Source organism: Pan troglodytes, chromosome 19 (genome assembly GCF_028858775.2).
Source record: "Pan troglodytes isolate AG18354 chromosome 19, NHGRI_mPanTro3-v2.0_pri, whole genome shotgun sequence".
Classification (NCBI taxonomy): Eukaryota; Metazoa; Chordata; class Mammalia; order Primates; family Hominidae; genus Pan; species Pan troglodytes.
The window spans coordinates 74,967,024-74,988,691 of record NC_072417.2 but is presented as its reverse complement, the minus strand read 5'-3'; the positions used below and the strand labels follow the sequence as shown (position 1 = coordinate 74,988,691).

General features: G+C 35.7%; 1 protein-coding gene across 11 annotated transcripts in view; it reads left to right on the top strand.

Annotated features, from left to right (window-relative positions):
• BRIP1 (BRCA1 interacting helicase 1) overlaps positions 1-21,668 on the top strand; it is a 183,653-nt gene that overhangs the window by 35,727 nt on the left and 126,258 nt on the right. For all 11 annotated transcript variants that reach the window (XM_063799129.1, XM_063799127.1, XM_063799125.1 and 8 more), the window contains one exon: positions 19,060-19,350. In XM_063799129.1, the coding sequence (XP_063655199.1) occupies positions 19,060-19,350 (291 nt within the window). The remainder of the gene's footprint in view (positions 1-19,059; positions 19,351-21,668) is intronic.

Here is a 21,668-nt window from a genome sequence, read left to right as displayed (position 1 = left end):
CGTGGTATCTTGTGTTTTTGATTTGCATTTCCCTAATGATTAGTGATGTTGAGCATCTTTTCTTCTGCTTATTAGCCATTTGTGTATTTTCTTTGGAGAAATGTCTATTCAAGTCCTTTGCCCTTTTTTGAGACAGGGCTTCACTCTGTCGCCCAGGCCGGAGTGCAGTGGCACTATCTCAGCTCACTGCAATGTCCGCCTCCCAGGATCAAGCAGTCCTCCCATCTCAGCCTCCCGAATAGCTGGGATTACAGGTGTGTGCCCCCACGCCTGGCTAATTTTTTGTATTTTTGATAGAGACGGGGTTTCGCCATGTTGGCCAGGCTAGCCTTGAACTTCTGGTCTCAAGTGATCCTCCTGCCTTACCTCTCAAAGTACTGAGATTACAGGTGTAAGCCGCCACTCCCGGCCCCATTTTTTTTTAATTTAATTTTTATTTTAAGTTCAGGGGTACATGCGCAGGTTTGTTATATAGGTAAACTTGTGTGGTAGTGGTTTGTTGTACAGATTATTTTGTCACCCAGGTATTAAGCCTAGTACCCATTAGTTATTTTTCTGATCCTCTCCCTGCTCCCACCCTCTACCCTCTGATAGGCCCCATTGTGTGTTTTTCCCCTTTATGTTTCCATATGTTCTCATGATTTAGCTCCTACTTATAAGTGACAACATGCAGTATTTGGTTTTCTGTTCCTGCATTAGTTTGCTAAGGATAATGGTCTCCAGCTCTATCTAAGTTTCTGTAAAGGACACAGTCTCATTTTTTTTATGGCTACGTAGTATTCCACAGTGTATATGTACCACATTTTTAAAATCTAGTCTACCATTGATTAGCATTTAGGTTGATTCCATGTCTTTGCTATTGTGCATAGTGCTTCAATGAACATACGTGTGCATGTGTCTTTATAATAGAACAATTTATATTTCTTTGGGTATATACTCAGTAATGGTATTGCTGGGTCAAATGGTGTTTCTGTTTTTAGGTCTTTGAGGAATTGCCACACTGTCTACTGTCTTCCACAATGGTTGAACTAATTTACATTCTTACCAATAGTGTGCAAGTGTTCCTTTTTCCTTTTTCTTTGCAACCTCACCGGCATCTGTTTTTGTTTTTGTTTTTTTTTTTACTTTTTAATAATACCCATTCTGACTGGTGTGAGATGGTATCTCATTGTGGTGGTTTTGATTTGCATTTCTCTAATGATCAGTAATGTTAGCTTTTTTCCATAGGATTGTTGGCTGCATATATATCTTCTTTTGAAAAGTGTCCATTCATGTCCTTTGCCCACTTTTTAATGAGGTTGTTTTTCTTTTGTAAATTTAAGTTCCTTATGGAAGCTGGATATTAGACCTTTGTCAGATGCATAGTTTGCAAAAAATTTTCTCCCATTCTGTAGGTTGTCTGTTTACTTTGTTGATAGTTTCGTTTGCTGTGCATTAACTCTTTAATTTTATTGGGTGTCATTTGTCAATTTTTGCTTTTGTTGCAATTGCTTCTGTTGTCTTCATCATGAAATCTTTGCCTGTTCCTATGTCCAGAATGGTATTGCCTAGGTTGTCTTCCAGGGTTTTTATAGTTTTTGTTTTACATTTAAGTCTTTAATCTATCTTAATTTTTGAATATGGTGTAAGGAAGGGGTCCAGTTTCAATCTTCTACATATGCCTGGCGAGTTATCCCAGCACCATTTACTGAATAGGGAATCCTTTCCCCATTGCTTGTTTTTGGTAGGTTTGTTCAAGATCAGATAGTTGTAGGTGTGACCTTATTTCTGGGCTCTCTATTCTGTTTCATTGGTCTATGTATCTGTTTTTGTACCAGTACCATGATGTTTTGATTACTGTAGCCACGTAGTATAGTTTGAAGTTGGGTAGTGCGATGCCTCCAGCTTTGTTCTTTTTGCTTAGGGTTGCCTTGGCTTTTTGGGCTCTTTTTTGGTTCCATATGAGTTTTTAAAGAGTTTTTCCTAGTTCTCTGAAGAATGTCAGTGGTAGTTTAATAGGAATAGCATTGAATCTGTAAATTGCTTTGGGCAGTATGACCTTTTTAATGATATTGATTATTCCTATCCATGAACATGCAATGTTTTTTCATTTGTTTGTAAGAAATCTCTGATTTCTTCAAGCAGTGCTTTGTAGTTCCCTTTGTAGAGATCTTTCACCTACCTGGTTAGTTGTATTCCCAGTTATTTTATTTATTTATTTATTTATTTATTTATTTACGGCAGTTGTGAATGGGATTGCATTCCTGATTTGGCTCTCAGCTTGACAGTTGATGGTGAATTGGAATGTCAGTAAATTTTGCATATTGATTTAGTATCCTGACAAGTTGTTTATCAGCTTAAGGAGGTTTTGGGCTGAGACTATGGAGTTTTCTAGATATAGGATCATGTCATCTGCAAAGAGGGATAGTTTGACTTCCTCTCTTCCTATTTGGATGCCCTTTATTTCTTTCTCTTGTCAGATTGCCCTGGCCAGGACTTCCAATAATATGTTTAATAAGAGTGGTGAGAGAGGGCTTCCTTTTCTTTTCTTTTTTTTTTTTTGTTTTGAGACAGAGTCTTGCTCTGTCGCCCAGGCTGGAGTGCAGTGGCACAATCTTGGGTCACTGCAAGCTCCGCCTCCCAGGTTCACGCCATTCTCCTGCCTCAGCCTCCCTAGTAGCTGAGACTACAGGTGCCCGCCACCTTGCCCAGCTAATTTTTTATATTTTTAGTAGAGACGGGATTTCACCGTGTTAGCTAGGATGGTCTCGATCTCCTCACCTTGCGATCCGCCTGCCTCGGCCTCCCAAAGTGTTGGGATTACAGGCGTGAGCCACTGCGCCCGGCCGGGCTTCCTTTTCTTGTGCTGGTTTTCAGGGGAAATGCTTCTAGCTTTTGCTCATTCAGTATGATGTTTCCTTTGTCCATTTTGGAATTGGATTGCTTTTGTCGTTGTTGAGTTGGTGGAAGTTCTTTATGTATTCCAGATATTAATACCTTATTGGATACATGATTTGTAAATATTTTCTCCCATTTGGTGTGTTGCATTTTTACTCTGTTGATGGTGGTCTGTGATACATAAATGTTTTTAATTTTCATGAGTCCAATTTATCTCATGAAGTCCATTTTTTATCACCAGTGCTTTTGAAAAAGTTTTATGGTTTTAGCTTTTTTATATTTAAGGTTTTGATCCATGTAGAGTTAATTTTTCCATATATTATAATGGTGCAACTTCATTGTTTGTGTGTAGATATCCAGGTTTCCCTGCACCATTTGTTGAAAAAACTGTTCTTTTCCCATTGAATGGTCTTGATAGGCTGCTGAAAATTATTTGACCATATATGTGGGGGTTTGCTTTTGGAATTTCTATTCTGTTCCATTGGTCTATATTTCTGTTTTTATGCCAGTACCATGCTGTTTTTCTTACTGTAGCTTTGTAGTAAGTTTAGAAATCAGAAAATGTGAGACCTCCAGTTTTGTTCTTTTTCAAGATTATTGTGGTTATTCGGGGTTCCTTGAGAATCCATGTGAATTTTAGGATGGTATTTTCTATTTCTGCAAGAAACTTCATTGGGTTATTGATAGGAACCGTCGCTTTGTTTTGAAACACATTTTCACTGGGTATTGAAGTTTAGGTTCACATTTTCTTTCTTTCAGCACTTAAAAGATATTCTGCCCTTGGCTTGTCTTACATAGTTTCTATAGAGTAATCTGTGGCTGCTTTAAAAATTCTATCTTAGGCCGGGCATGGTGGCTCATGCCTGTAATCCCAGCACTTTGGGAGGCTGAGGCGGGTGGATCACCTGAGGTCAGGAGTTTGAGACCAGCCTGGCTAACATGGTGACACCCTGTGTCTACTAAAAATACAAAAAATTAGGCAGGTGCGGCGGCACATGCCTGTAATCTCTGCTACTCAGGAGTCTGAGGCAGGAGAATCACTTGAACCCAGGAGGCGGAGGTTGCAGTGAGCTGAGATCACTTTGGGCAAAAACTGCGAAACTCCGTCTCAAAAAAAAAAATTCTATTTTTATCTCTGCTTTCAGCAATTCAACTAAGGGGTGTGTGTGTGTGTGTGTGTGTGTGTGTGTGTGTGTTTATTGTGTGCTTGGGGTCATTGAGCTTTTTGGATCTATGGTTTTATAGTTTTCATCAAATTATGAACAATTTGAGCCATTTAAAAATATTTTCTTAAGTACTCATTTTTTTCCTTTCAGACTTCAATTATATGTATATTAGACAGCTTGATATTATACATCACTGACTATATGTTCATTTTTTAAGCTATTTTTTCTTCTTTGTGCTTCATTTTGTCTACCTTCTATTGCCGATTTGTCAAGCTCCTTGATCTCTTCTGCTATTTCTAATTTGGTGTTAAATCTTACTAGTGGATTTTTCTTTTCAGTTATTGTGTTTTCATCTGTAGAAGTAAAGTAATGTAGTTATCACCTCTTTGTTTCCTTTTCTCTGAGATCACAATTCAGTGTCTGAAAAGTACTGTTTCATATATCTTGTCCAATTTGTTAGTAGTTTACGGTGCAAGATAAGATTTCTGTTTTTTCTTATGGCTAAAAGCAGAAGTCCATACAATCATATTTTTAAGGACATTTATTGTTTCTTTAAATGTTGGCCTTTTGGAAAACTTAAACAAATATATGCATTGTTCTAAGTGAAAACTACTATAAGCCAGATGTTGCATTACTTGTGCAAGGTTAACGTTTCATTCAGAAGATAATTGATATTGACAACAGCATTGGAAACATGTATGAATCTTTTAAAGACAGATGCTTTTGAGGTTTAGTGAAGTAGGCACACATCAGGGCAGTAAAAATGTCAGATTCTCCTTGTTACTCAGTGAATGTGGAGTAGGAGAAGCAGTCACCATCCTGGGGTACTTCATGATCTGTGTTGATGATCTGCTATTTTGACCATAGTTCCTCAGCCTTCTTGAAACTTACGACCTAATTTAGCCATTAATTCAACAGCACCACTACACATGGGACTTTGTTGTCATTTGGAACCGTCCCACCTTTAAACTGAAAACTTGTTGGTCCCCATATTAGTCATACAGGGCCTTTTTTTTTTCAAACACAAACTTTTCCCCATTCACATCCCACTACACATTTACACATCACTGGATGTTTGTCAATTATTTTTCCTCCTTTCTATTGATTCTTTTCCTTAGCTATAACCATGTTATGTTTTCTCCTGTCCTTCCACAAGGAAACCTTGTCTCAGCTCTTTCCTTAATCTAATATTCTGAACAATAGTAGATGTGAGAGCAGTCTGTTTTCCTATTCAGTCATCTCATTAACCTGTATGATTGATTTGACTGGCCTTACTGGATAGTCTGTCCAGTTCTCTTTCTTCCTTGGCGCTTTTTGGTGCATTTTTCCCAGAGGGCACATAACTGGATCTATTAGTAAGACAAAAATCTTATCAAATTGAGTAAAATGATTCTGCAAGCCCTGAAAAACTAGTTACTTCTCCTTTTGGTAGTATCTCTACCCTGTATATTGTTTTCTGTGTATGTTTTTTAAAAATGTAATTGTTTTTATAAAAGTGATATTTGCTTATAAAAATTCTAGTAACATCAAAGACTTTACAGAAAAAAATGATGAGAATCCCATTATCAGTCTATTCGTCAAATAGCTTTTCTTCTTCTTTTATTGTCTTTTATTTTTTGTCATTTACTAATTTTATGTAACATTTATAGGGAAGACATTTCATTCATTAATTTATATTTTTCACATCAAAAACCAGTCACACAAGGTTTTTATTATGTCTTCTGTCATTTAGTTCGTTTACTGGTGGCTATTACTGATTCTTCTGACAATTTTTAGTCATTAACAAATGTTTTCATGTGCAGTTTTAGTTAATGTGAGATTTATTTATTTTGTTGCTTATTTCTACCAGTAATATTCATTGAGCCTTCAATATCTGCTGAGAATGAAATGGTGGCCTGATGTGGTGATATTCATCTGTAGCCCCAGCTACTTGGGAGGCTGAGACGGAAGGATCACTTGAGCCGGGGAGGTTGAGGGTTGAGAATGAAGTGAGTCATAATTGTGCCATTAAACTCCAGCATGGGCGAGAGAGAGAGAGATCCTGTATCTTAAGAAAAATTTTAAAAAGACAAAAAATGCAAAAAGTAGCCAGGCGTGGTAGCATGTGCCTATAGTCCCAGCTACTCGGGAAGCTGAGGCAGGAGGATTGCTTAAACCTAGGAGTTCAACGTTGCAGTGAACTATGATTATATCACTGTACTCCAGCCTGGGCAACAGAATGAGACCCTGTCTGTAAAAAAAAATAAAAATAAAAAGGTAAAAAATACAAGAAAAAAAGAATGAAATTGAGGCAAGAGAATAGGGTCTGGAGGCAGGGAACCTAAGGCCGATTCACACTGACTTCCTAAAACTGAATCAAAAAGAAAAACTCACCTCTCCACCCTCAAGTAACAAAAGGATCAGAGGCTACTCTGTTTGCAACACCCTGCCTTTCTACTGAATGGCAGGTTAAAGAATGGAAAGTACCTCTCCTTCCCACAACCAGTCTTCATGTGCATAGGGTGTAACTCTGTAACTTCACTTCAGCCTCTGATTGGTCCCCTCTCACAACCAATCAGACTGGTCATGGGCCATGTCTTCCTTTGCATAGGATGTAACTGTAGCTTCCCTTCAGCTTCTGATTGGTTGCCTCCCACAACCAATCAGACTGGTCACAGGCCACGTGTTTATTTACATAGTGTGCAACAAAATAAGCAATGGAAACCTCTAGAGAGTATTTAAACTCCAGAAAATTTTGTAACCAGTGCTCTTGAGCCTCTTGCTCAAGCCCCCTGCCACTCTGTGGAGTGTACTTTCTTTCTTTCTTTCTTTTTTTTTTTTTAAGACAGAGTCTCGCTTCGTTGCCCAGGCTGGAGTGCAATAGCGGGATCTCAGCCCACTGCAACCTCCGCTTCCCCAGCTCAAGCGATTCTCCTGCCCCAGCCTCCTGAGTAGTTGGGATTACAGGTGCATGCCACCACGCCTGGCTAATTTTTGTATTTTTAGTAGAGACAGGGTTTCACCATGTTGGCTAGGCTGATTTTGAACTCCTGACCTCAAGTGATCCACTACCCTCGGTCTCCCAAAGTGTTGGGATTACAGGCGTGAGCCACTGTGCCTGGCCCTTTTTACACTTTTGTAACCAGGGTTGGCAACTTCAATGAGCACCAGATAGGTAGCATGAATGAAAGAAGGGATCTAAGTATAAGTGCATGTGATTACATTCTTTAAGTGGCAGGGACTGTGATACCTTGAGAGTATATGTCTCATCCAAATGTGGCAATCTAGTCAATGTTAGTGGATTGCTGTCCTGTAAGAATACAGGCCTAATGTGGCCAGTCAACCAGTTTTTCTAGAAGAAACCAGCACTATGGATTTTCATCTCATAATTTTTAAGTAGTTCAAATTTATAAAACTCTGTGTAGCCATTCAAAACATGATTGTGAAGCAGGTATGATTTGTGGACCTCCAGTTTGCAACTTCAGCTACTAAGTAAGTTTATTTTAGTGGTGTTTTAGGTGGGAAGGAGGGCAAATGTGTGTACCTAATCTGCCATATTAGACTGGAAGTCTCATGGTTTCAGTTCTTATATACTGATCTTTAATTCAACTGTAAATTATTTTGATGTAAGGTGGGAGATAGGATCTAATTTTTTTCCCCAAATAGTCATTCATCTAAATATTAGTTGAATAATTTCCCCCACAGATTTGAAATGCCACCTGATTTAAACAGGGTGGTTTGCTTTTTTTTTTTTTAATTTTTAATTTTGGTGGGTACATAGTAGGTGTATATATTTATGAAGTACATGAGACATTTTGATACAGGCATGCAATGTGTAATAATCATATTAGGGTAAATGAGGTATCCATCACCTGAAGCATTTATCCTTTGTGTTACAAATAATCCAATTATACTCTTAGTTATTTTGAAATGTACAATTACATTATTTTTTACTATATTCACCCTGTTGTGCTAGCAAATACTAAGTCTTATTTATTCTTTCTAACTACTTTTTTGTTCCCGTTAACAACTCCACTCTCTCCCCTCCCTAGACTACCTTGCCCAGCCTCTGAAAACCACCCTTCTACTCTCTCTCTCCATGAGTTCACCTGTTTTAATTTTTAGCTCTCACAAATGAGTGAGAACATGCAAAGTTTGTCTTTCTGTGCCTGGCTTATTTTACTTAACATAATGACCTCCAGTTCCATTTATGTTGTTGAAAATGACAGGATCTCATTCTTTTTATGACTAAATAGTACTTCATTGTGTATGTGCCACATTCTCTTCATTCATTCATCTGTTGATGGACACTTAGGTTGCTTCCAAATCTTGGCTATCGTGAATAATGCTGCAATAAACATGAGAGTGCAGGTATCTCCTCGATATACTGATTTTCTTTCTTTTGGATATACACCTAGCAGTGGGATTGCTGGATCATATGGTAATTCAATTTTTAGTTTTTTGAGGAATTTCCAAATTGTTCTCGATAGTGGTTGTACTAATCTACATTCCCACCAACGGTGTATGAGGGTTCCCTTTTCTCCACATCCTCGCCAGCATTTGTTACTGCTTGTGTTTTGGATAAAAGCCTTTTTTTTTTTTTTTTTTTTTTGAGACAAATTCTCACTCTGTTGCCCAGGCTGGAGTGCAGTGGCATGATCTCAGCTCGCTGCAACTTCTGCCTCCTGGGTTCAAGTGATTCTCCTGCCTCAGCCTCCTGAGTAGCTGGGATTACAGGTGTGCACCACCACACCTGGCTGATTTTTGTATTTTTGGTAGGGATTGGGTTTCACCAAGTTGGCCAGGCTGGTCTCGAACTACTGACCTCAGGTGATCTGCCCCCCTCGGCCTCCCAAAGTGCTGGGATTACAAGTGTGAGCCACCGTGCCCAGCCAATAAAAGCCATTTTAATTGGGATGAAATTATATCTCATTGTAGTTTGGATTTGCATTTCTCTGATGATCAGTAATGTTGAGCACCTTTTCATATGTCTGTTTGCCATTTGTATATCTTTTGAGAAATGTCTGTTTAAATTTTTGGCCCATTTTTAAATCGGATTTTTAAGGGAGTGATCTGCTTTTTAAGAAATAGAAACCCGCTAAAAGAAAGATCATGCAGGAGATATAATTCCCCTCATTGGAACTGAAAAGTTTTTAGGCAGCTTCTCTGTTTTCTTTGGGGCCTCTGGTGTGACATCTGCATTTCTCAGCAAAGTTTTCTCATTATTTTTTGTAGATTGGTTTTTCTAGATACTTAAACTCTTTCATATGACCTTACCATGACATCTCAAAGTGGAAGCCTAAAATCTACCAAATGATGTGGCCTATTTTCTGTAATTAATCAACTCAGTCTAAATGCCCCAAATACAAGTTCTTGGGAAAGTGAAACTAATTGATCTTGCTATGCCTGAGAGTGTCTTTGGACATGTGTTATTAATGTGGATATTAGGTTCAGCCTTTCAGCAGGGGATATAGATTATTTCAGAGTAAGTAGGTGGACACATGTCCATAGAGGTGCCTAATACAGCATCTTTATCATATATTTGAAATTCTTACATCTATAGAAATATATACCCTACTTGCCCATCTTTCCCCCCCTCCCCCCTTTTTAGAGATGAGGTCTTGCCATGTTGCCCAGGCTGGTCTCGAACTCCCAAGCACAAGTGATATGCCTGCCTTGGCCTCCCAAAGTGCTGGGATTACAGGTGTGAGACATCACACCTGTCCCCATCTTATTTTTCCAAAAAGTTTTGGTTATTCTCACTTATTTATTTTCAAGATTAAATTTAGATTACCAAAAAAAAAATCTTGCTGGTATTTTGATTGGAATTCAGACAAAAATTAGAACAAAAAAGATTAAGAAAAGTAGTTTACTAGTCTACAAAAATTGTGAACCCAGTTTTCATGAGCTGCAACCTGCAGAACCCATTTTTACCTATGAGCACACAATTTTTACAGTGTACTTTTGCTTTTTCCTTTCTAACTTGAATTTACGAAGAGAATTTCTCACACATACAATGCACCTGCAATAACCATTGGTTTTCTAGAATCTCTGATAATACTTTAAATGTATTCTGTCCACTAGCCACATGTATTTATGTTTTTTGATTAATTAAAATTAAAATTCAGTTAGTTGTACTAATTACATTTCAAGTGCCCATGCGGCTACTGCCAAATATATTGAATAGTGCAGATATCAAATACGCTGTCATCACAGAAAATCCTGTTGGGTAGTGCTGCTTTAGAGACTTGTATGTAATAATAACTATTTAATTTTTAAAGCCCATAGAAGCACAAATCTCTATGTCATATGTTTTGTTTATAGCATTTTGGTTAATATGTGGAAAATGACATGATAGGATAGCATTGTTTTCTCATTTTAAAAGGTTCATTGAAGAAAGTTTGAAAAATACCATAAAGGAGAAAGTAAAAATTACCTGCAATCTCAAGGGATAGGGTTTTTTTTAAAAGCCTTTTTGAAATACAATCTATAACCAAGTGTACATATCATAAATTACAATTGGATGAATTTTCACCGACTAAATAATACATATATGTCTTTTTACCACAGCTTCTCTATTCCCAGGTTCTTTTTGATTCATGTCTTGATTGTTTGGATTTAATAATCATGTAGTTTTATTGAAGATGGGCACAAGAGTATATTTCTTATATCAGGAGGCATATGAAGCCAGTTAGTCTCAATACCATTGATGCTGAATTTCACCACTTGGTTAGAGTGTCACTGCCAGGTCTCTTCATTGTAAAGGTACATTTTCCTTTTGTAATTAATGAATAATCTGTGGGGTGATATTTTGAGACTTTGTCAATATTCTATTCCCTAATAACTTTTCACTGAAAGATTTCAGCATCCATTTATGTAACTTGCCTGAATCAGTTAGTACAGGAAAGTTGCAAAATGGTGATTTTTAAAATTCTATCATTTTATTTACAATTCTTAGCTGGCATTCTTATTTAAAGAAGATATTTTCCGCCTACCCGCCCACTTCCCCATTTTGCTCGTTTGAGTCTTCTTTTCCCCTTTTTATTTTTTATAAACACCCTGGGTTTTTCTCATGAAGTTGATTGGTGTGACTCATCACTGCTTTGAGACTCATTGCTATAATCACATCTATGTAAAGTTCTATTATACCAGGATAATTTTTGCTTTATAGCAGGTCAGTCATCTTTATGATATGCTTGTTCTTAAACTGATAATTCTTATTGATTTACTCTATTGAAACACAGACTTTTCAGAAACTGGAGCAACTGTGTTAAGGAATTCCCATTTACACTAGGCAAGAAAGTAAACAGTAAGTGGAGAGTAGGGTAACAAACACTTATGGTATCAAAAAACAACCGTGAAAAGGATCTGTCTTAATGTGCTAGCCCACTGCAGTTTAACATATTGCTTACAACCTTCACAATAGAATTTGAGTGACTTCAGTTACACATTCCAGGAGACTGGCAGTCTGTTACAATCAGAGTCTGAACTTTAGAGCAGGCTAATTTACAGCGATGGGATGAAGAAAGTTGTGGATTTGTATTACACACTCTCACCTGACACTGTATCTGATCCCCTACCTGCTGATTGACATCTTGAATGAGCTCTTTGAAGCAAGTTTCAGCTTAATTAAAACGTTTGCTTGGTTAGCAGTGATCTGTGAAAGCCTGTGATAAATATTGAATCAGGTTCACCTGCTGGTTGCTGTGAGTGGATAAACAGCTGCTTTGTGCAGTCTAATCATGAAACGGTGGCAGTAGGGTACTACTACTGTTTGAATTTTTTAAAAAAGAATAGTTGAAAAGGTATAGTTATGTTACTTTTGCTATCTTACTAGAGTGTGTGCTAATGTGAGATTTTGCACAACGGATATTCAGTACCTGTTTAGATGGCTTGGACAACAGCAAATGGTTGATAAAGATTAACAAACCCTTTTTTATGTCTCAAAGTTTGTAGTATAATTCTATGTTCATTGGCCTTTTACCACTAGCTCTTCATATGCATGACTTTTTGAAATAAAGGGCAGTGTTTTGCTTTTTTGCTTAAGTGGTAGATGAAAACAATCCTGTTAAAGCTTCACTTTAAAGATTTAAGGTTATGAATTTCAACTTCTCCACAAATTTATTGTGTATTTTGTGGGAATTTGAATTCTTCTGAATTTCCTTTTTTATCTGTAAAATGAAGTTAGAAATATACATTAGTGAACTGAGTATTTTAGCCTTGTGTTAATATTAGGTAATTAACAAACATTAAAATAGAAATGAGTTCAGAAGCAGTGGAGGAAACTTTATGAAATTCTCTTGGCTGTTGTTTATTCCTTTACAGAATAACTATGTCTGGCTAATTTGGTTATAAAGAAAATGTTGTTTCCATTTGATTTTCGTTAAAAAACCAGATATAAATTCTGGAATAAAGCCCTAACCCAAATCAGTCACAATCTGCTTTGAGCACTTGATTAAAGTTAGGGGTTCACTTTCTAAAAATACACACAAAATTGTGTCTGTAGTTTCTGGGTGATCTGTAATAGCCCATGGACCCTAATTTGAGAACCCATTTCCTAATAAATTAGGTTGAAAACTTTTGAGGAGGAGGTGTTAAGATGAAAGCTATTCTGCCGGGTATGAAACAACTGAGGAGAGACCAGAACAGAGTATATTTACTGTGGTTTTTTTTTTTTTTCCCAGCACTTCTAGCATTTTTCAGGTATGTTTTTCATGACAATTGTTAGCTTTTAAGATTATCTTCCATAGTCTTGATTCCTCACTCTCTACCTGAAGTTTTATATTTTTATTTCTATCATCAACTTATTTAGAATTTTATGGGGAAAATACAATTTTGTTTAAGCCATACTCAGCCTGTTCAACTGCTTGTTCATGTTTATCGATGTCGATGCATACAACTGTCATTCATATATTTTCATTATAATATTATTCCATTGATTGGAAAAAGCCCACAATTTACTTATCCATTCCTTCTGTTGATACATGTAGCTTGTTTTTCTCACTATTAAAACAATGCTGCAATTAATATTCCTCTTGTATCTGTCTTAATGTGCAAGAGTTTTTCTAGCATGTATACCTAACAGTGTCATGCTGGGTCAAAGGGTATATGTATCTTTGATTTCACTAGATCACCAATTTGCTCTCAAGTAGTTGTGCCAATTTATACTTCGATCAGCAGTGAATAAGAGTTTCTTCATATCCTCTCCAGTACCCAATCTGGTGGATAGGAAATGGAATCTAATTATGGTTTTAATTTGCATTTTCCTAATTACTAGTGAAGCTGTACATTAGATGGCACATCTTTTCAGATATTTATTAGCTTTTCAGCTTTTCTCTTCTGTGATTTGCCTGTTCTTGGTTTTCTGTAGGGTTTGTCTTTTAAAAATAGATTTATTGGAATTCTTTATATGTTGGAGATACTGATCCTCACTTGACTGTAAGCACTGCAAGTATCTTCTGTCAGCCTGTGCCCCCTTTTTACCTATTTTTCTTTCCTTCTTTAAGGAATATGTATCTTTAAATAGAAGTTTAACGTGTTAATGAAGCTGTGTTTTCACTCATTTGTGTTTTTGGTTTATTGTTTTAGGAAATCCTTCTCTACATTTCGATCATAAAAGATATCTTCCTATGGAAGAAGAGATCATATAGCCTTTGAAGCTTGAAATGTTTACTGTCTGGCTCTTTTGCTGACTCTTGCTCTAAAGAGTCTATTAATTGAAAGTTTTTGTTTTTTATTTTTCCCTTGGGGGACATAATATGGATCTTGTTATAACATATTTGATTTAAATGTCAACTAATAAGTTAAAACAATTTTTATGAAGATCATACTTAGGAATATTTTGTAATTGCATTCATAAAATAATAGAACTAACTTTAAACAATTCCTTGGTTTATGAGTGAAAATGGTGTGACAAACTCCAAGAACTACACTTTGTAGAACAGTTTAAGAATGAAGCTCTCTTTGTCAGTAAGATGAGGTGATCCTTGTCATTGTCTTCTCCGTGGCTTGATATATAGGGATTCCAATGTCTCTTGAGTCAATGAATGAATGAAATGGGATATTAGATGAAAAATGTTTAGCACAAGGACAGCCTTAAAAATGGCAGTATTATTACTAATGAAAATATTGGGATATATGTTTGTCACGACTAAAATACTAGCATAAGATGGTTTTTCTTTTTGGCCTTGAAAAATAGTAATTGTCCTGTACTTTTTCCTTTAAAAGCTAATCTGGATTTTGAAGTATCTTTTTGATATGTGCAGCACTTCAAATTAGGACATCATTTAAGCATCTGTCAGATTTAATTGTAATACATGGGTACAGTATTTGGTTCAGGGACATTTAGTCATAATTCATCAGTTTAAAAAAAGCTAAGTTACAGTTATGTGCAAAACACCACTCTCGATGAATGAGCTATATAAAGAAATGTAAGACATAGTTTCTGTCTTCAAGGAGTTTGCAGTGTGGTTGGAAAGACAATACATGCACATGTGGAAAGTTATGGAAGAACACAAGTTTTTGTATTTTTTTTTTTACTGTTTCATTGACCTAGTTTTCCTTTTATTTCACTCAAACAGGTTTCTCTTCATTCTCTTTTTCTCTCTACTTCTTTATATACTTAGTTTTCGTACTCCTGCCTGCTTTTGAAATTCAATTTGTAGTCTCCTTTGAGAATCTCTCCTGATTTACAGTTAGCAAAGGAACTTCTTTGGCAATGAAATTAGTTCCTATTTCTTTATCATTTTCCATTTCTAAAAATATTTAATTGCTATGCTCATTTTTCAGGTATTTAGGCATAGTATTTTTTTTGTGTGAGTGGTAGGGAAAGTTTGGAGAAAGTTATAAATCTTTAGAAGTTGACATTGTGGTATGTTACCGTTTGAACTTATAATTATAGCTTGTGAAAGGAACAGTGGCAAGGACTCAGCAATTCATCTTTCTTTCAAGATCAAATCTTCGAACTCTTCATCTTTGAAAGAATGTAGACATGTCTCTATATAATACAACAAGAGAGGGAATATAATTTATTAAACACAAGAAAAATTTTCTGAAAATCCTTGGTTGCTGATGTTCTAAGAACAGTTTTGATAATTGTAGATTTGAAATGTATTTTTAAACAATTGGCTACTGCACATGGAAATATTATAGCTGTCACATCCACATGTATCTCCTGTTTTTTTTTGGATAGTATATTTTTGCAGTTACTTGGGTTGGGTTTTCTTGCCTTTTCTTGAAGTAAAAGGACTCTGAACAGTTTCTAGCTTGGAGAAGAAGCCATTTCTTAAAGAGTTTGGTTCTGGCACTGTGTAGCCACTTACAGGTCTTAGAGTTTACAGATTTTGGAAAGCCCCATGTCTTATGTATTGATTTTCAGATATATCATTGGATGAGAGTGAATATTATAAAATTTATTCTCTAGTTTCCTGGAGAAAAGGAAATCGCTGTCAATTTAAACAGCAAAGGGAAAATAAAAAAGTCTTTTTGAAAGATAAACATGATAATTTGTTAGCAGGAAAAATACTCAATAAGAGATACGAAATTATTTAATTTTATTCATCTAATTGTTTTAAGACCCCTGGGTCAAAGGGTTTCAGAGAGAGGCCATAAAGTATTAGCCTGGTAATTTGATTGGGGGATATTCTGACCTCCTGACACTGCTGGCATCAGGATCCTTCCTCTAGTTTTCTTAGAGCATTGAAAGTTGCTGATTTTGGTACAGGTAATTATCTTTTGTTATAAAATAAGTGACTTTTTGAAGCCTTTGTTATATTACTACAATCAGTTTTTCTGTCTTCAAATATGATTGTACCAAATCTTTTATTATTTATTTATTTTTTGAGATGGAATCTTGCTCTGTCACCCAGGCTGGAGTGCAGTGGCGTGGTCTTGGCTCACTGTAACCTCCGTCTCCCTGGTTCAAGTGATTCACCTGCCTCAGCCTCCCGAGTATCTGGGACTAGAGGCACATGCCACCATGCCTGGCTAATTTTTGTTTTTTCAGTAGAGACAGGGTTTCACCATGTTGGCCAGGCTAGTCTTGAACTCCTGACCCAAAGCAATCCACGTGCCTCGGCCTCCCAGAGTGCTGGGATTACAGATGTGAGCCACCATGCCCGGCCTGTACCGAATCTTTTAAATGGAAACTTTAATAGAAGATTGCATCTGAAGAAATAATTCCTGTTTAATAATGCAAAGGGAAAAGAATTAACTTTTAATTTCCACCTTATACCTTACTTGCCTAAGTACCTATTGAAAACCATCTTCTTGGCCGGGCATGGTGGCTCACACCTGTAATCCCAGCACTTCGGGAGGCCGATGCAGGCGGATCACCTGATATCGGGAGTTCGAGACCAGCTTGACCAACATGGAGAAACCCCATCTCTAATAAAAACACAAAATTAGCCAGGCGTGGTGGTGGACGCCTGTAATCACAGCTACTTGGGAGGCTGAGGCAGGAGACTCGCTGGAACCTGGGAGACGGAGTTGTGGTAAGCCGAGATCATGCCATTGCACTCCAGCCTGGGCAAAAAGAGTGAAAGTCTGTCTCAAAAAAAGCAAAACAAAAAGAAAAACAAAAAAAGAAAACCATCTTCTTGAGGAGTCTACTTAAGTTCATAGATGTTATAATTTGTTCATGTTACTTTACAACTTAAAAAAACAAACAAAAACATTTAATATAAAGTTAGCTGTGGTTTATAATATTCTGAATTATGGAGTGAAAAAACAGATTTAAAGTCCTAACTAAAGTCACTCTAGTGAGAAAAGTTTTCTGAGACTAGTTCTTGATCTTTTGCTTTTGTTAGTACCACTACTAGTGTAACATTTAAAGATAAGTAGAACATTAAATTATTTGTGCCAAATTCACCCCTTTTAAAAATTAAAAACTTTGAAAACAAAGTATCTAGTTGTAAAACTGTATAATAGCATCCCTTTCTATTTGAAAAAAAGATATGAAAGATATGTATATATGAAGGTCAGTAAGTTATACACTAAATTGTTCGTGATGGGATAGTTGATTTTTAAAAAATATTTCTGTATTATTGTTTGAATTTTTTTGACCAAGAGAAAAGGTGAAATTAAAGGGAGTAGATGGTAAAGCTTTAAGTGGAATTGATGTTGAAAAGTGTAACATCAAAAAGTAAGTTTTCCCAGCCTTGAGAAAAAGCTACTTTATTGGATTACTTTTATGCTTAGATAGAATGTATCTATATAGTACATAACAGTGCATTGGGCCATAGCATTCTAGTATTCACATGAATTTAACTATATCATAAGGAAGAGAAATAGTATAATTGAGCGAAAAAATTGATGGTATGAAAAAGTAAATTAATTCTAATTGAGTTAACTTAATTCTTTTTGTATGTTAATTGATTAATGTGATCATTGCAAAAGCCAAAAAAGAATTCAGTCAGAAATATCATGATATAATTTGCATTCCATTTTCTCTGTGACCATAAATTGTTGGATATTGCAACATATGTAACATAAACCACATGTCAGCTGTTTCCTGCCTCACTGTTGACAAGAGCCCCATTCATAACTCTTCTTTTTATCCTTTTAGTGAATAAGTAATTATTCAATATAGAAGGCAGGATATTTGGAACTGGCTATTTAATGTGGCAGCACTCTGTAATGAAATCTGCTGTTACTGGCAACCTGAGAGGAGAATGTAACAATTCCAGCATGGCTGTAACTTTATCTGCTTTGACTGACTGTTTATTTGGCACATCAGTGAACCTTTTATCCCAGTGAGTGACAGCTCCAGAAGGGTCACATTTACATCCATTCTATCATGTATTGTAATATTTAATGGCGGACAAGGTTGAGTGAGACTGGGAGTAATTTGAACTTGCTTTTCCACTGAGTTGAGGCTAAAAGACAGCTTCATCCCCAGTATTGTGGTGTAACATGCTATGACTTAGCATTTGTTTATGAAGGCTAATCTTACTGATTACAATAATAAAAAAAAACAGTCAAGTAGAGTGTTTGTTCTACTAAATTAAAACTCTTTAGCACACAGTCTTTTAAGTTACAATGCTATTTACCTTTTTTCCCTCCCCATCAATGACCACTTCTATAAATTAACCATTTTACACTATTTCTCTAAAATGAGACTTTGTTCTGTGTCATTTGGTGTAATAATTGAGACTTAGAAGGAAGTAGTTATTAAGAACCTGTGAGTTCTAATATATAGCATTAAACTTCTTTTTTTTTTAGTATTTGAGAATTGGAAACAGAAGAGAAAAATCAGGTAAATTAAGTAGACTGTATTCCTGATGTTCCATATGGTTTGTTTAAAGAGACATTTATATAACTATTTCAGTTATGAAACTGAGTTACAAGTGAAATTGTCCAGGAAAAACTATCCTGGATGATAATTTTACTGATTGGTTTACACTCCATGACAGGTAACTGAATTTCAGATATACTTGTTCCACACAAGCAACCTGCTTTCATTATTAAATATTAATATTTTGCATTTATTTTCGTACCTTTGCTAAAGAAGAATTTTCTCTTTTTGAAGTTGTTAAGTGATCCTTTAGATTCAACTTGATAATTCTATTCTTTTGTAAACTATATTTAAAAGTGCTTCAAAAGCATTGGTATATTAAGGAATATTTGAATGAACTATGCTGTGAACAAAACTATTAACTCTAAACTATAATATCACAAGTTCGTATGAAGCCTAAGAAAAAATTAAAATTGTTCCTACTTTGTTTTATCATTTTTATAATTTATGAAAGAGGAGAGTTAAAATGTACTCAAAACATTTGGAATTGGAGAGTTAGAGTGGTATGTTGGAAAGAATGCAAATTTGGAAATATCATTTATAACTTTTAAAAGAAAGAATGAGGACCAATTTTAAATTGTAGTTTTTTCTTTAATGGCAAGTTTTAGATACTATAATTTCTTGTAATTTCTCTTTATTTGACCATTGTGATTCATTACTTACAGGTTCTGATTCCATGTGAGGTTTGATAACGTTTTTTATGGTAGTTTAGATATTAGTTATCGTTTCTTTCCTTTCTTACAGCCCCCTGGCCACTGTTCTAGGTGCTGTTGTTCTACTAAACAAGGAAACAGTCAAGAGTCATCGAATACCATTAAGAAGGATCATACAGGGAAATCCAAGATACCCAAAATATATTTTGGGACACGCACACACAAGCAGATTGCTCAGATTACTAGAGAGCTCCGGAGGACGGCATATTCAGGGGTCCCAATGACTATTCTTTCCAGCAGGGATCATACTTGTGTCCATCCTGAGGTAGTCGGTAACTTCAACAGAAATGAGAAGTGCATGGAATTGCTAGATGGGAAAAACGTGAGTAAAGTTATTTTGTGTTAGAGAAAAAATAAGGCTGAAAATATTTAAATTACTCAGTATGTGTTTTATATGTACATTTTAGTGATAATCAACTTCGGAAAATCAAATTAACTGCTAGTATTGATATCTTTTAAAAAACAATTTTCCTGTAATAAAATCTTTAGTCAAGTTTTAAAGTATGGGATTTGGTCTTAAAGCTTGGGATATTTAATTCCTTGAAATTAATTTCTGTTGTAGTCAGACATCTTAGTTTCTTCTTTTAAATCCTGCTACCAAAAATAGTCAAACTTGGGTGATATCATATGAGGAGACAGAAGTGTTTAAATGGTTTAGTCTAATTAGATCTAATTAATATACTTTATATACTTAAAAACTTCAAAAGCAGATAGTTTATTTAGGCTGTCTGGGCAAAGTTTGAATTTTCTTAATTGAATGAGAAATATAATGATTATCCCACCTCATAATTCTGATAAATACAAACCCCTCTTTTAAAAGTTATACTAAATTATTAACTTTCGAAAGATGTCATTGGTGGTTTTGAAATTTTCCAAGGAAATTAGAATAATATGAATTTGGGCTTGGTGGAAATAGAGAAGTCTTTCTTACTAAAGACTTATATGACTTTCAAATAATTTTTTTGGCAGTATTAGTTTGGGAGCCTATGTTCTGGTGTGATAATTAGTTTACTCTAAAATTGAAGTTGCAAGTATGAAATTATACCCCCAAATCAGTGAACCATAAATTGATTACTATGAAGTGACCAATGATATTTTAATATATTTTTAGAGTTGTTTTGTTTTTCACTAGTATCTTATTAGAGTTGGTTCTACACAAAAAACTGTGAGCTATAGCCCCCAGAGTTTCATTTCATTGATATATCACCCCCTACCATATAATGTGAATTATTTTGTTTTATGCTTTTCTTCCTTAATACTCTCTTTTATTAGATGGAAATTTATTTAAACTTTATTTAGGGATGGTCAAAAGAGACTTTAACAGATATTCAAACGAGATTATAAAGTATAAGTAGTAAGGTGTTCCAATGGCAAAACTTGAGTGACTTGTTCAGAGCCAGGAGAGAATACAGAATTACTGAATCAAAGTCATTGTTGAAATCCTACAGTCATATTTATTTCCAAAGAGTTATTTATAACTAACTGAGGAATTGTGAAATTCCTTTACTCTGTATATTAAAAAACTTCTCTTCAAGGAGAGATGAAAGTATTAAGTGTCAGGTGTTCAAAAATAATAAAATAAAGCTCTTTATGGTAAAACTCCATGAATTTCATGCATAAGTAGACTGCTTTCCATAGTGACTAAGTGATCTGCTGAATTCCTCAAATGCTTGAAATTTATTTTTTGGCTATATAGCCTATGCAAGAAGACTTGCTGGCATTGTCACCATATTTTTATCTTTTTTTGTTTTACTTGTTATTGGGGAAATTAATTATGTATTTGTAAAAAATACATTGGCTGGGCCTGATGGTTCATGCCTGTAATCCCAGCACTTTGGGAGGCAGAGGCGGGCACTTGAGGTCAGGAGTTCGAGACTGGCCTGGCCAACATGGCAAAACACATCTCTACTAAAAATACAAAAAATTAGCTGGGCATGGTGGTGCACGCTTGTAATCCCAGCTACTTGGGAGGCTGAGGCATGAGAATCGCTTGAACCCAGGAGGCAGAGGTTGCAGTGAGTCAAGATCGCGCCACTGCACTGCAGCCTGGGCAACAGAGCAAGGCTCTTGTCTCAAAAACAACCAACCAACCAAAAACATACGTTGGTAAAATACATTGGTAAAAGCAATGATAAAGTGTAAGATTGTGTATTGAAGGCAGACAGTTTCATTTTGTGTAACCTAGAATCCTACAGTGCTGGTTATGTTTTTATTGATCTTTACTCAAATAAGTTTGAATCATGTAAAAATAAAAAGGAATTCAGTAGACTTCAATGTTCCGAATTTTTCATTGGCCTTTAGTTTGTCTTAAAGTGAACAGGTATTTTATTTTTTAATATTAGTAATATGAATAATTGAAGATATCTGCTTGTGGTTTGTCTTGACCTAATTCTGCCTCAGAATGCTTACCTCACGGGCATACATGAACATCCTCTTTCTTGTTCTCAAGCCCTGTTAGTAATTTGGTATTGTAATGAAGGGCAATTACAAAGTCACCATAGGTGTCTGTGTTTACTATGACTGAATTACCAAAGCGAAATGATAAATAGATAACTGACAGTTTGAATGGAAGTGTTTAAAGTGTGATAACACTTCAATTGACAGACTTCCTCAGGGTTGTGTTACACTGCTAAAATGGAT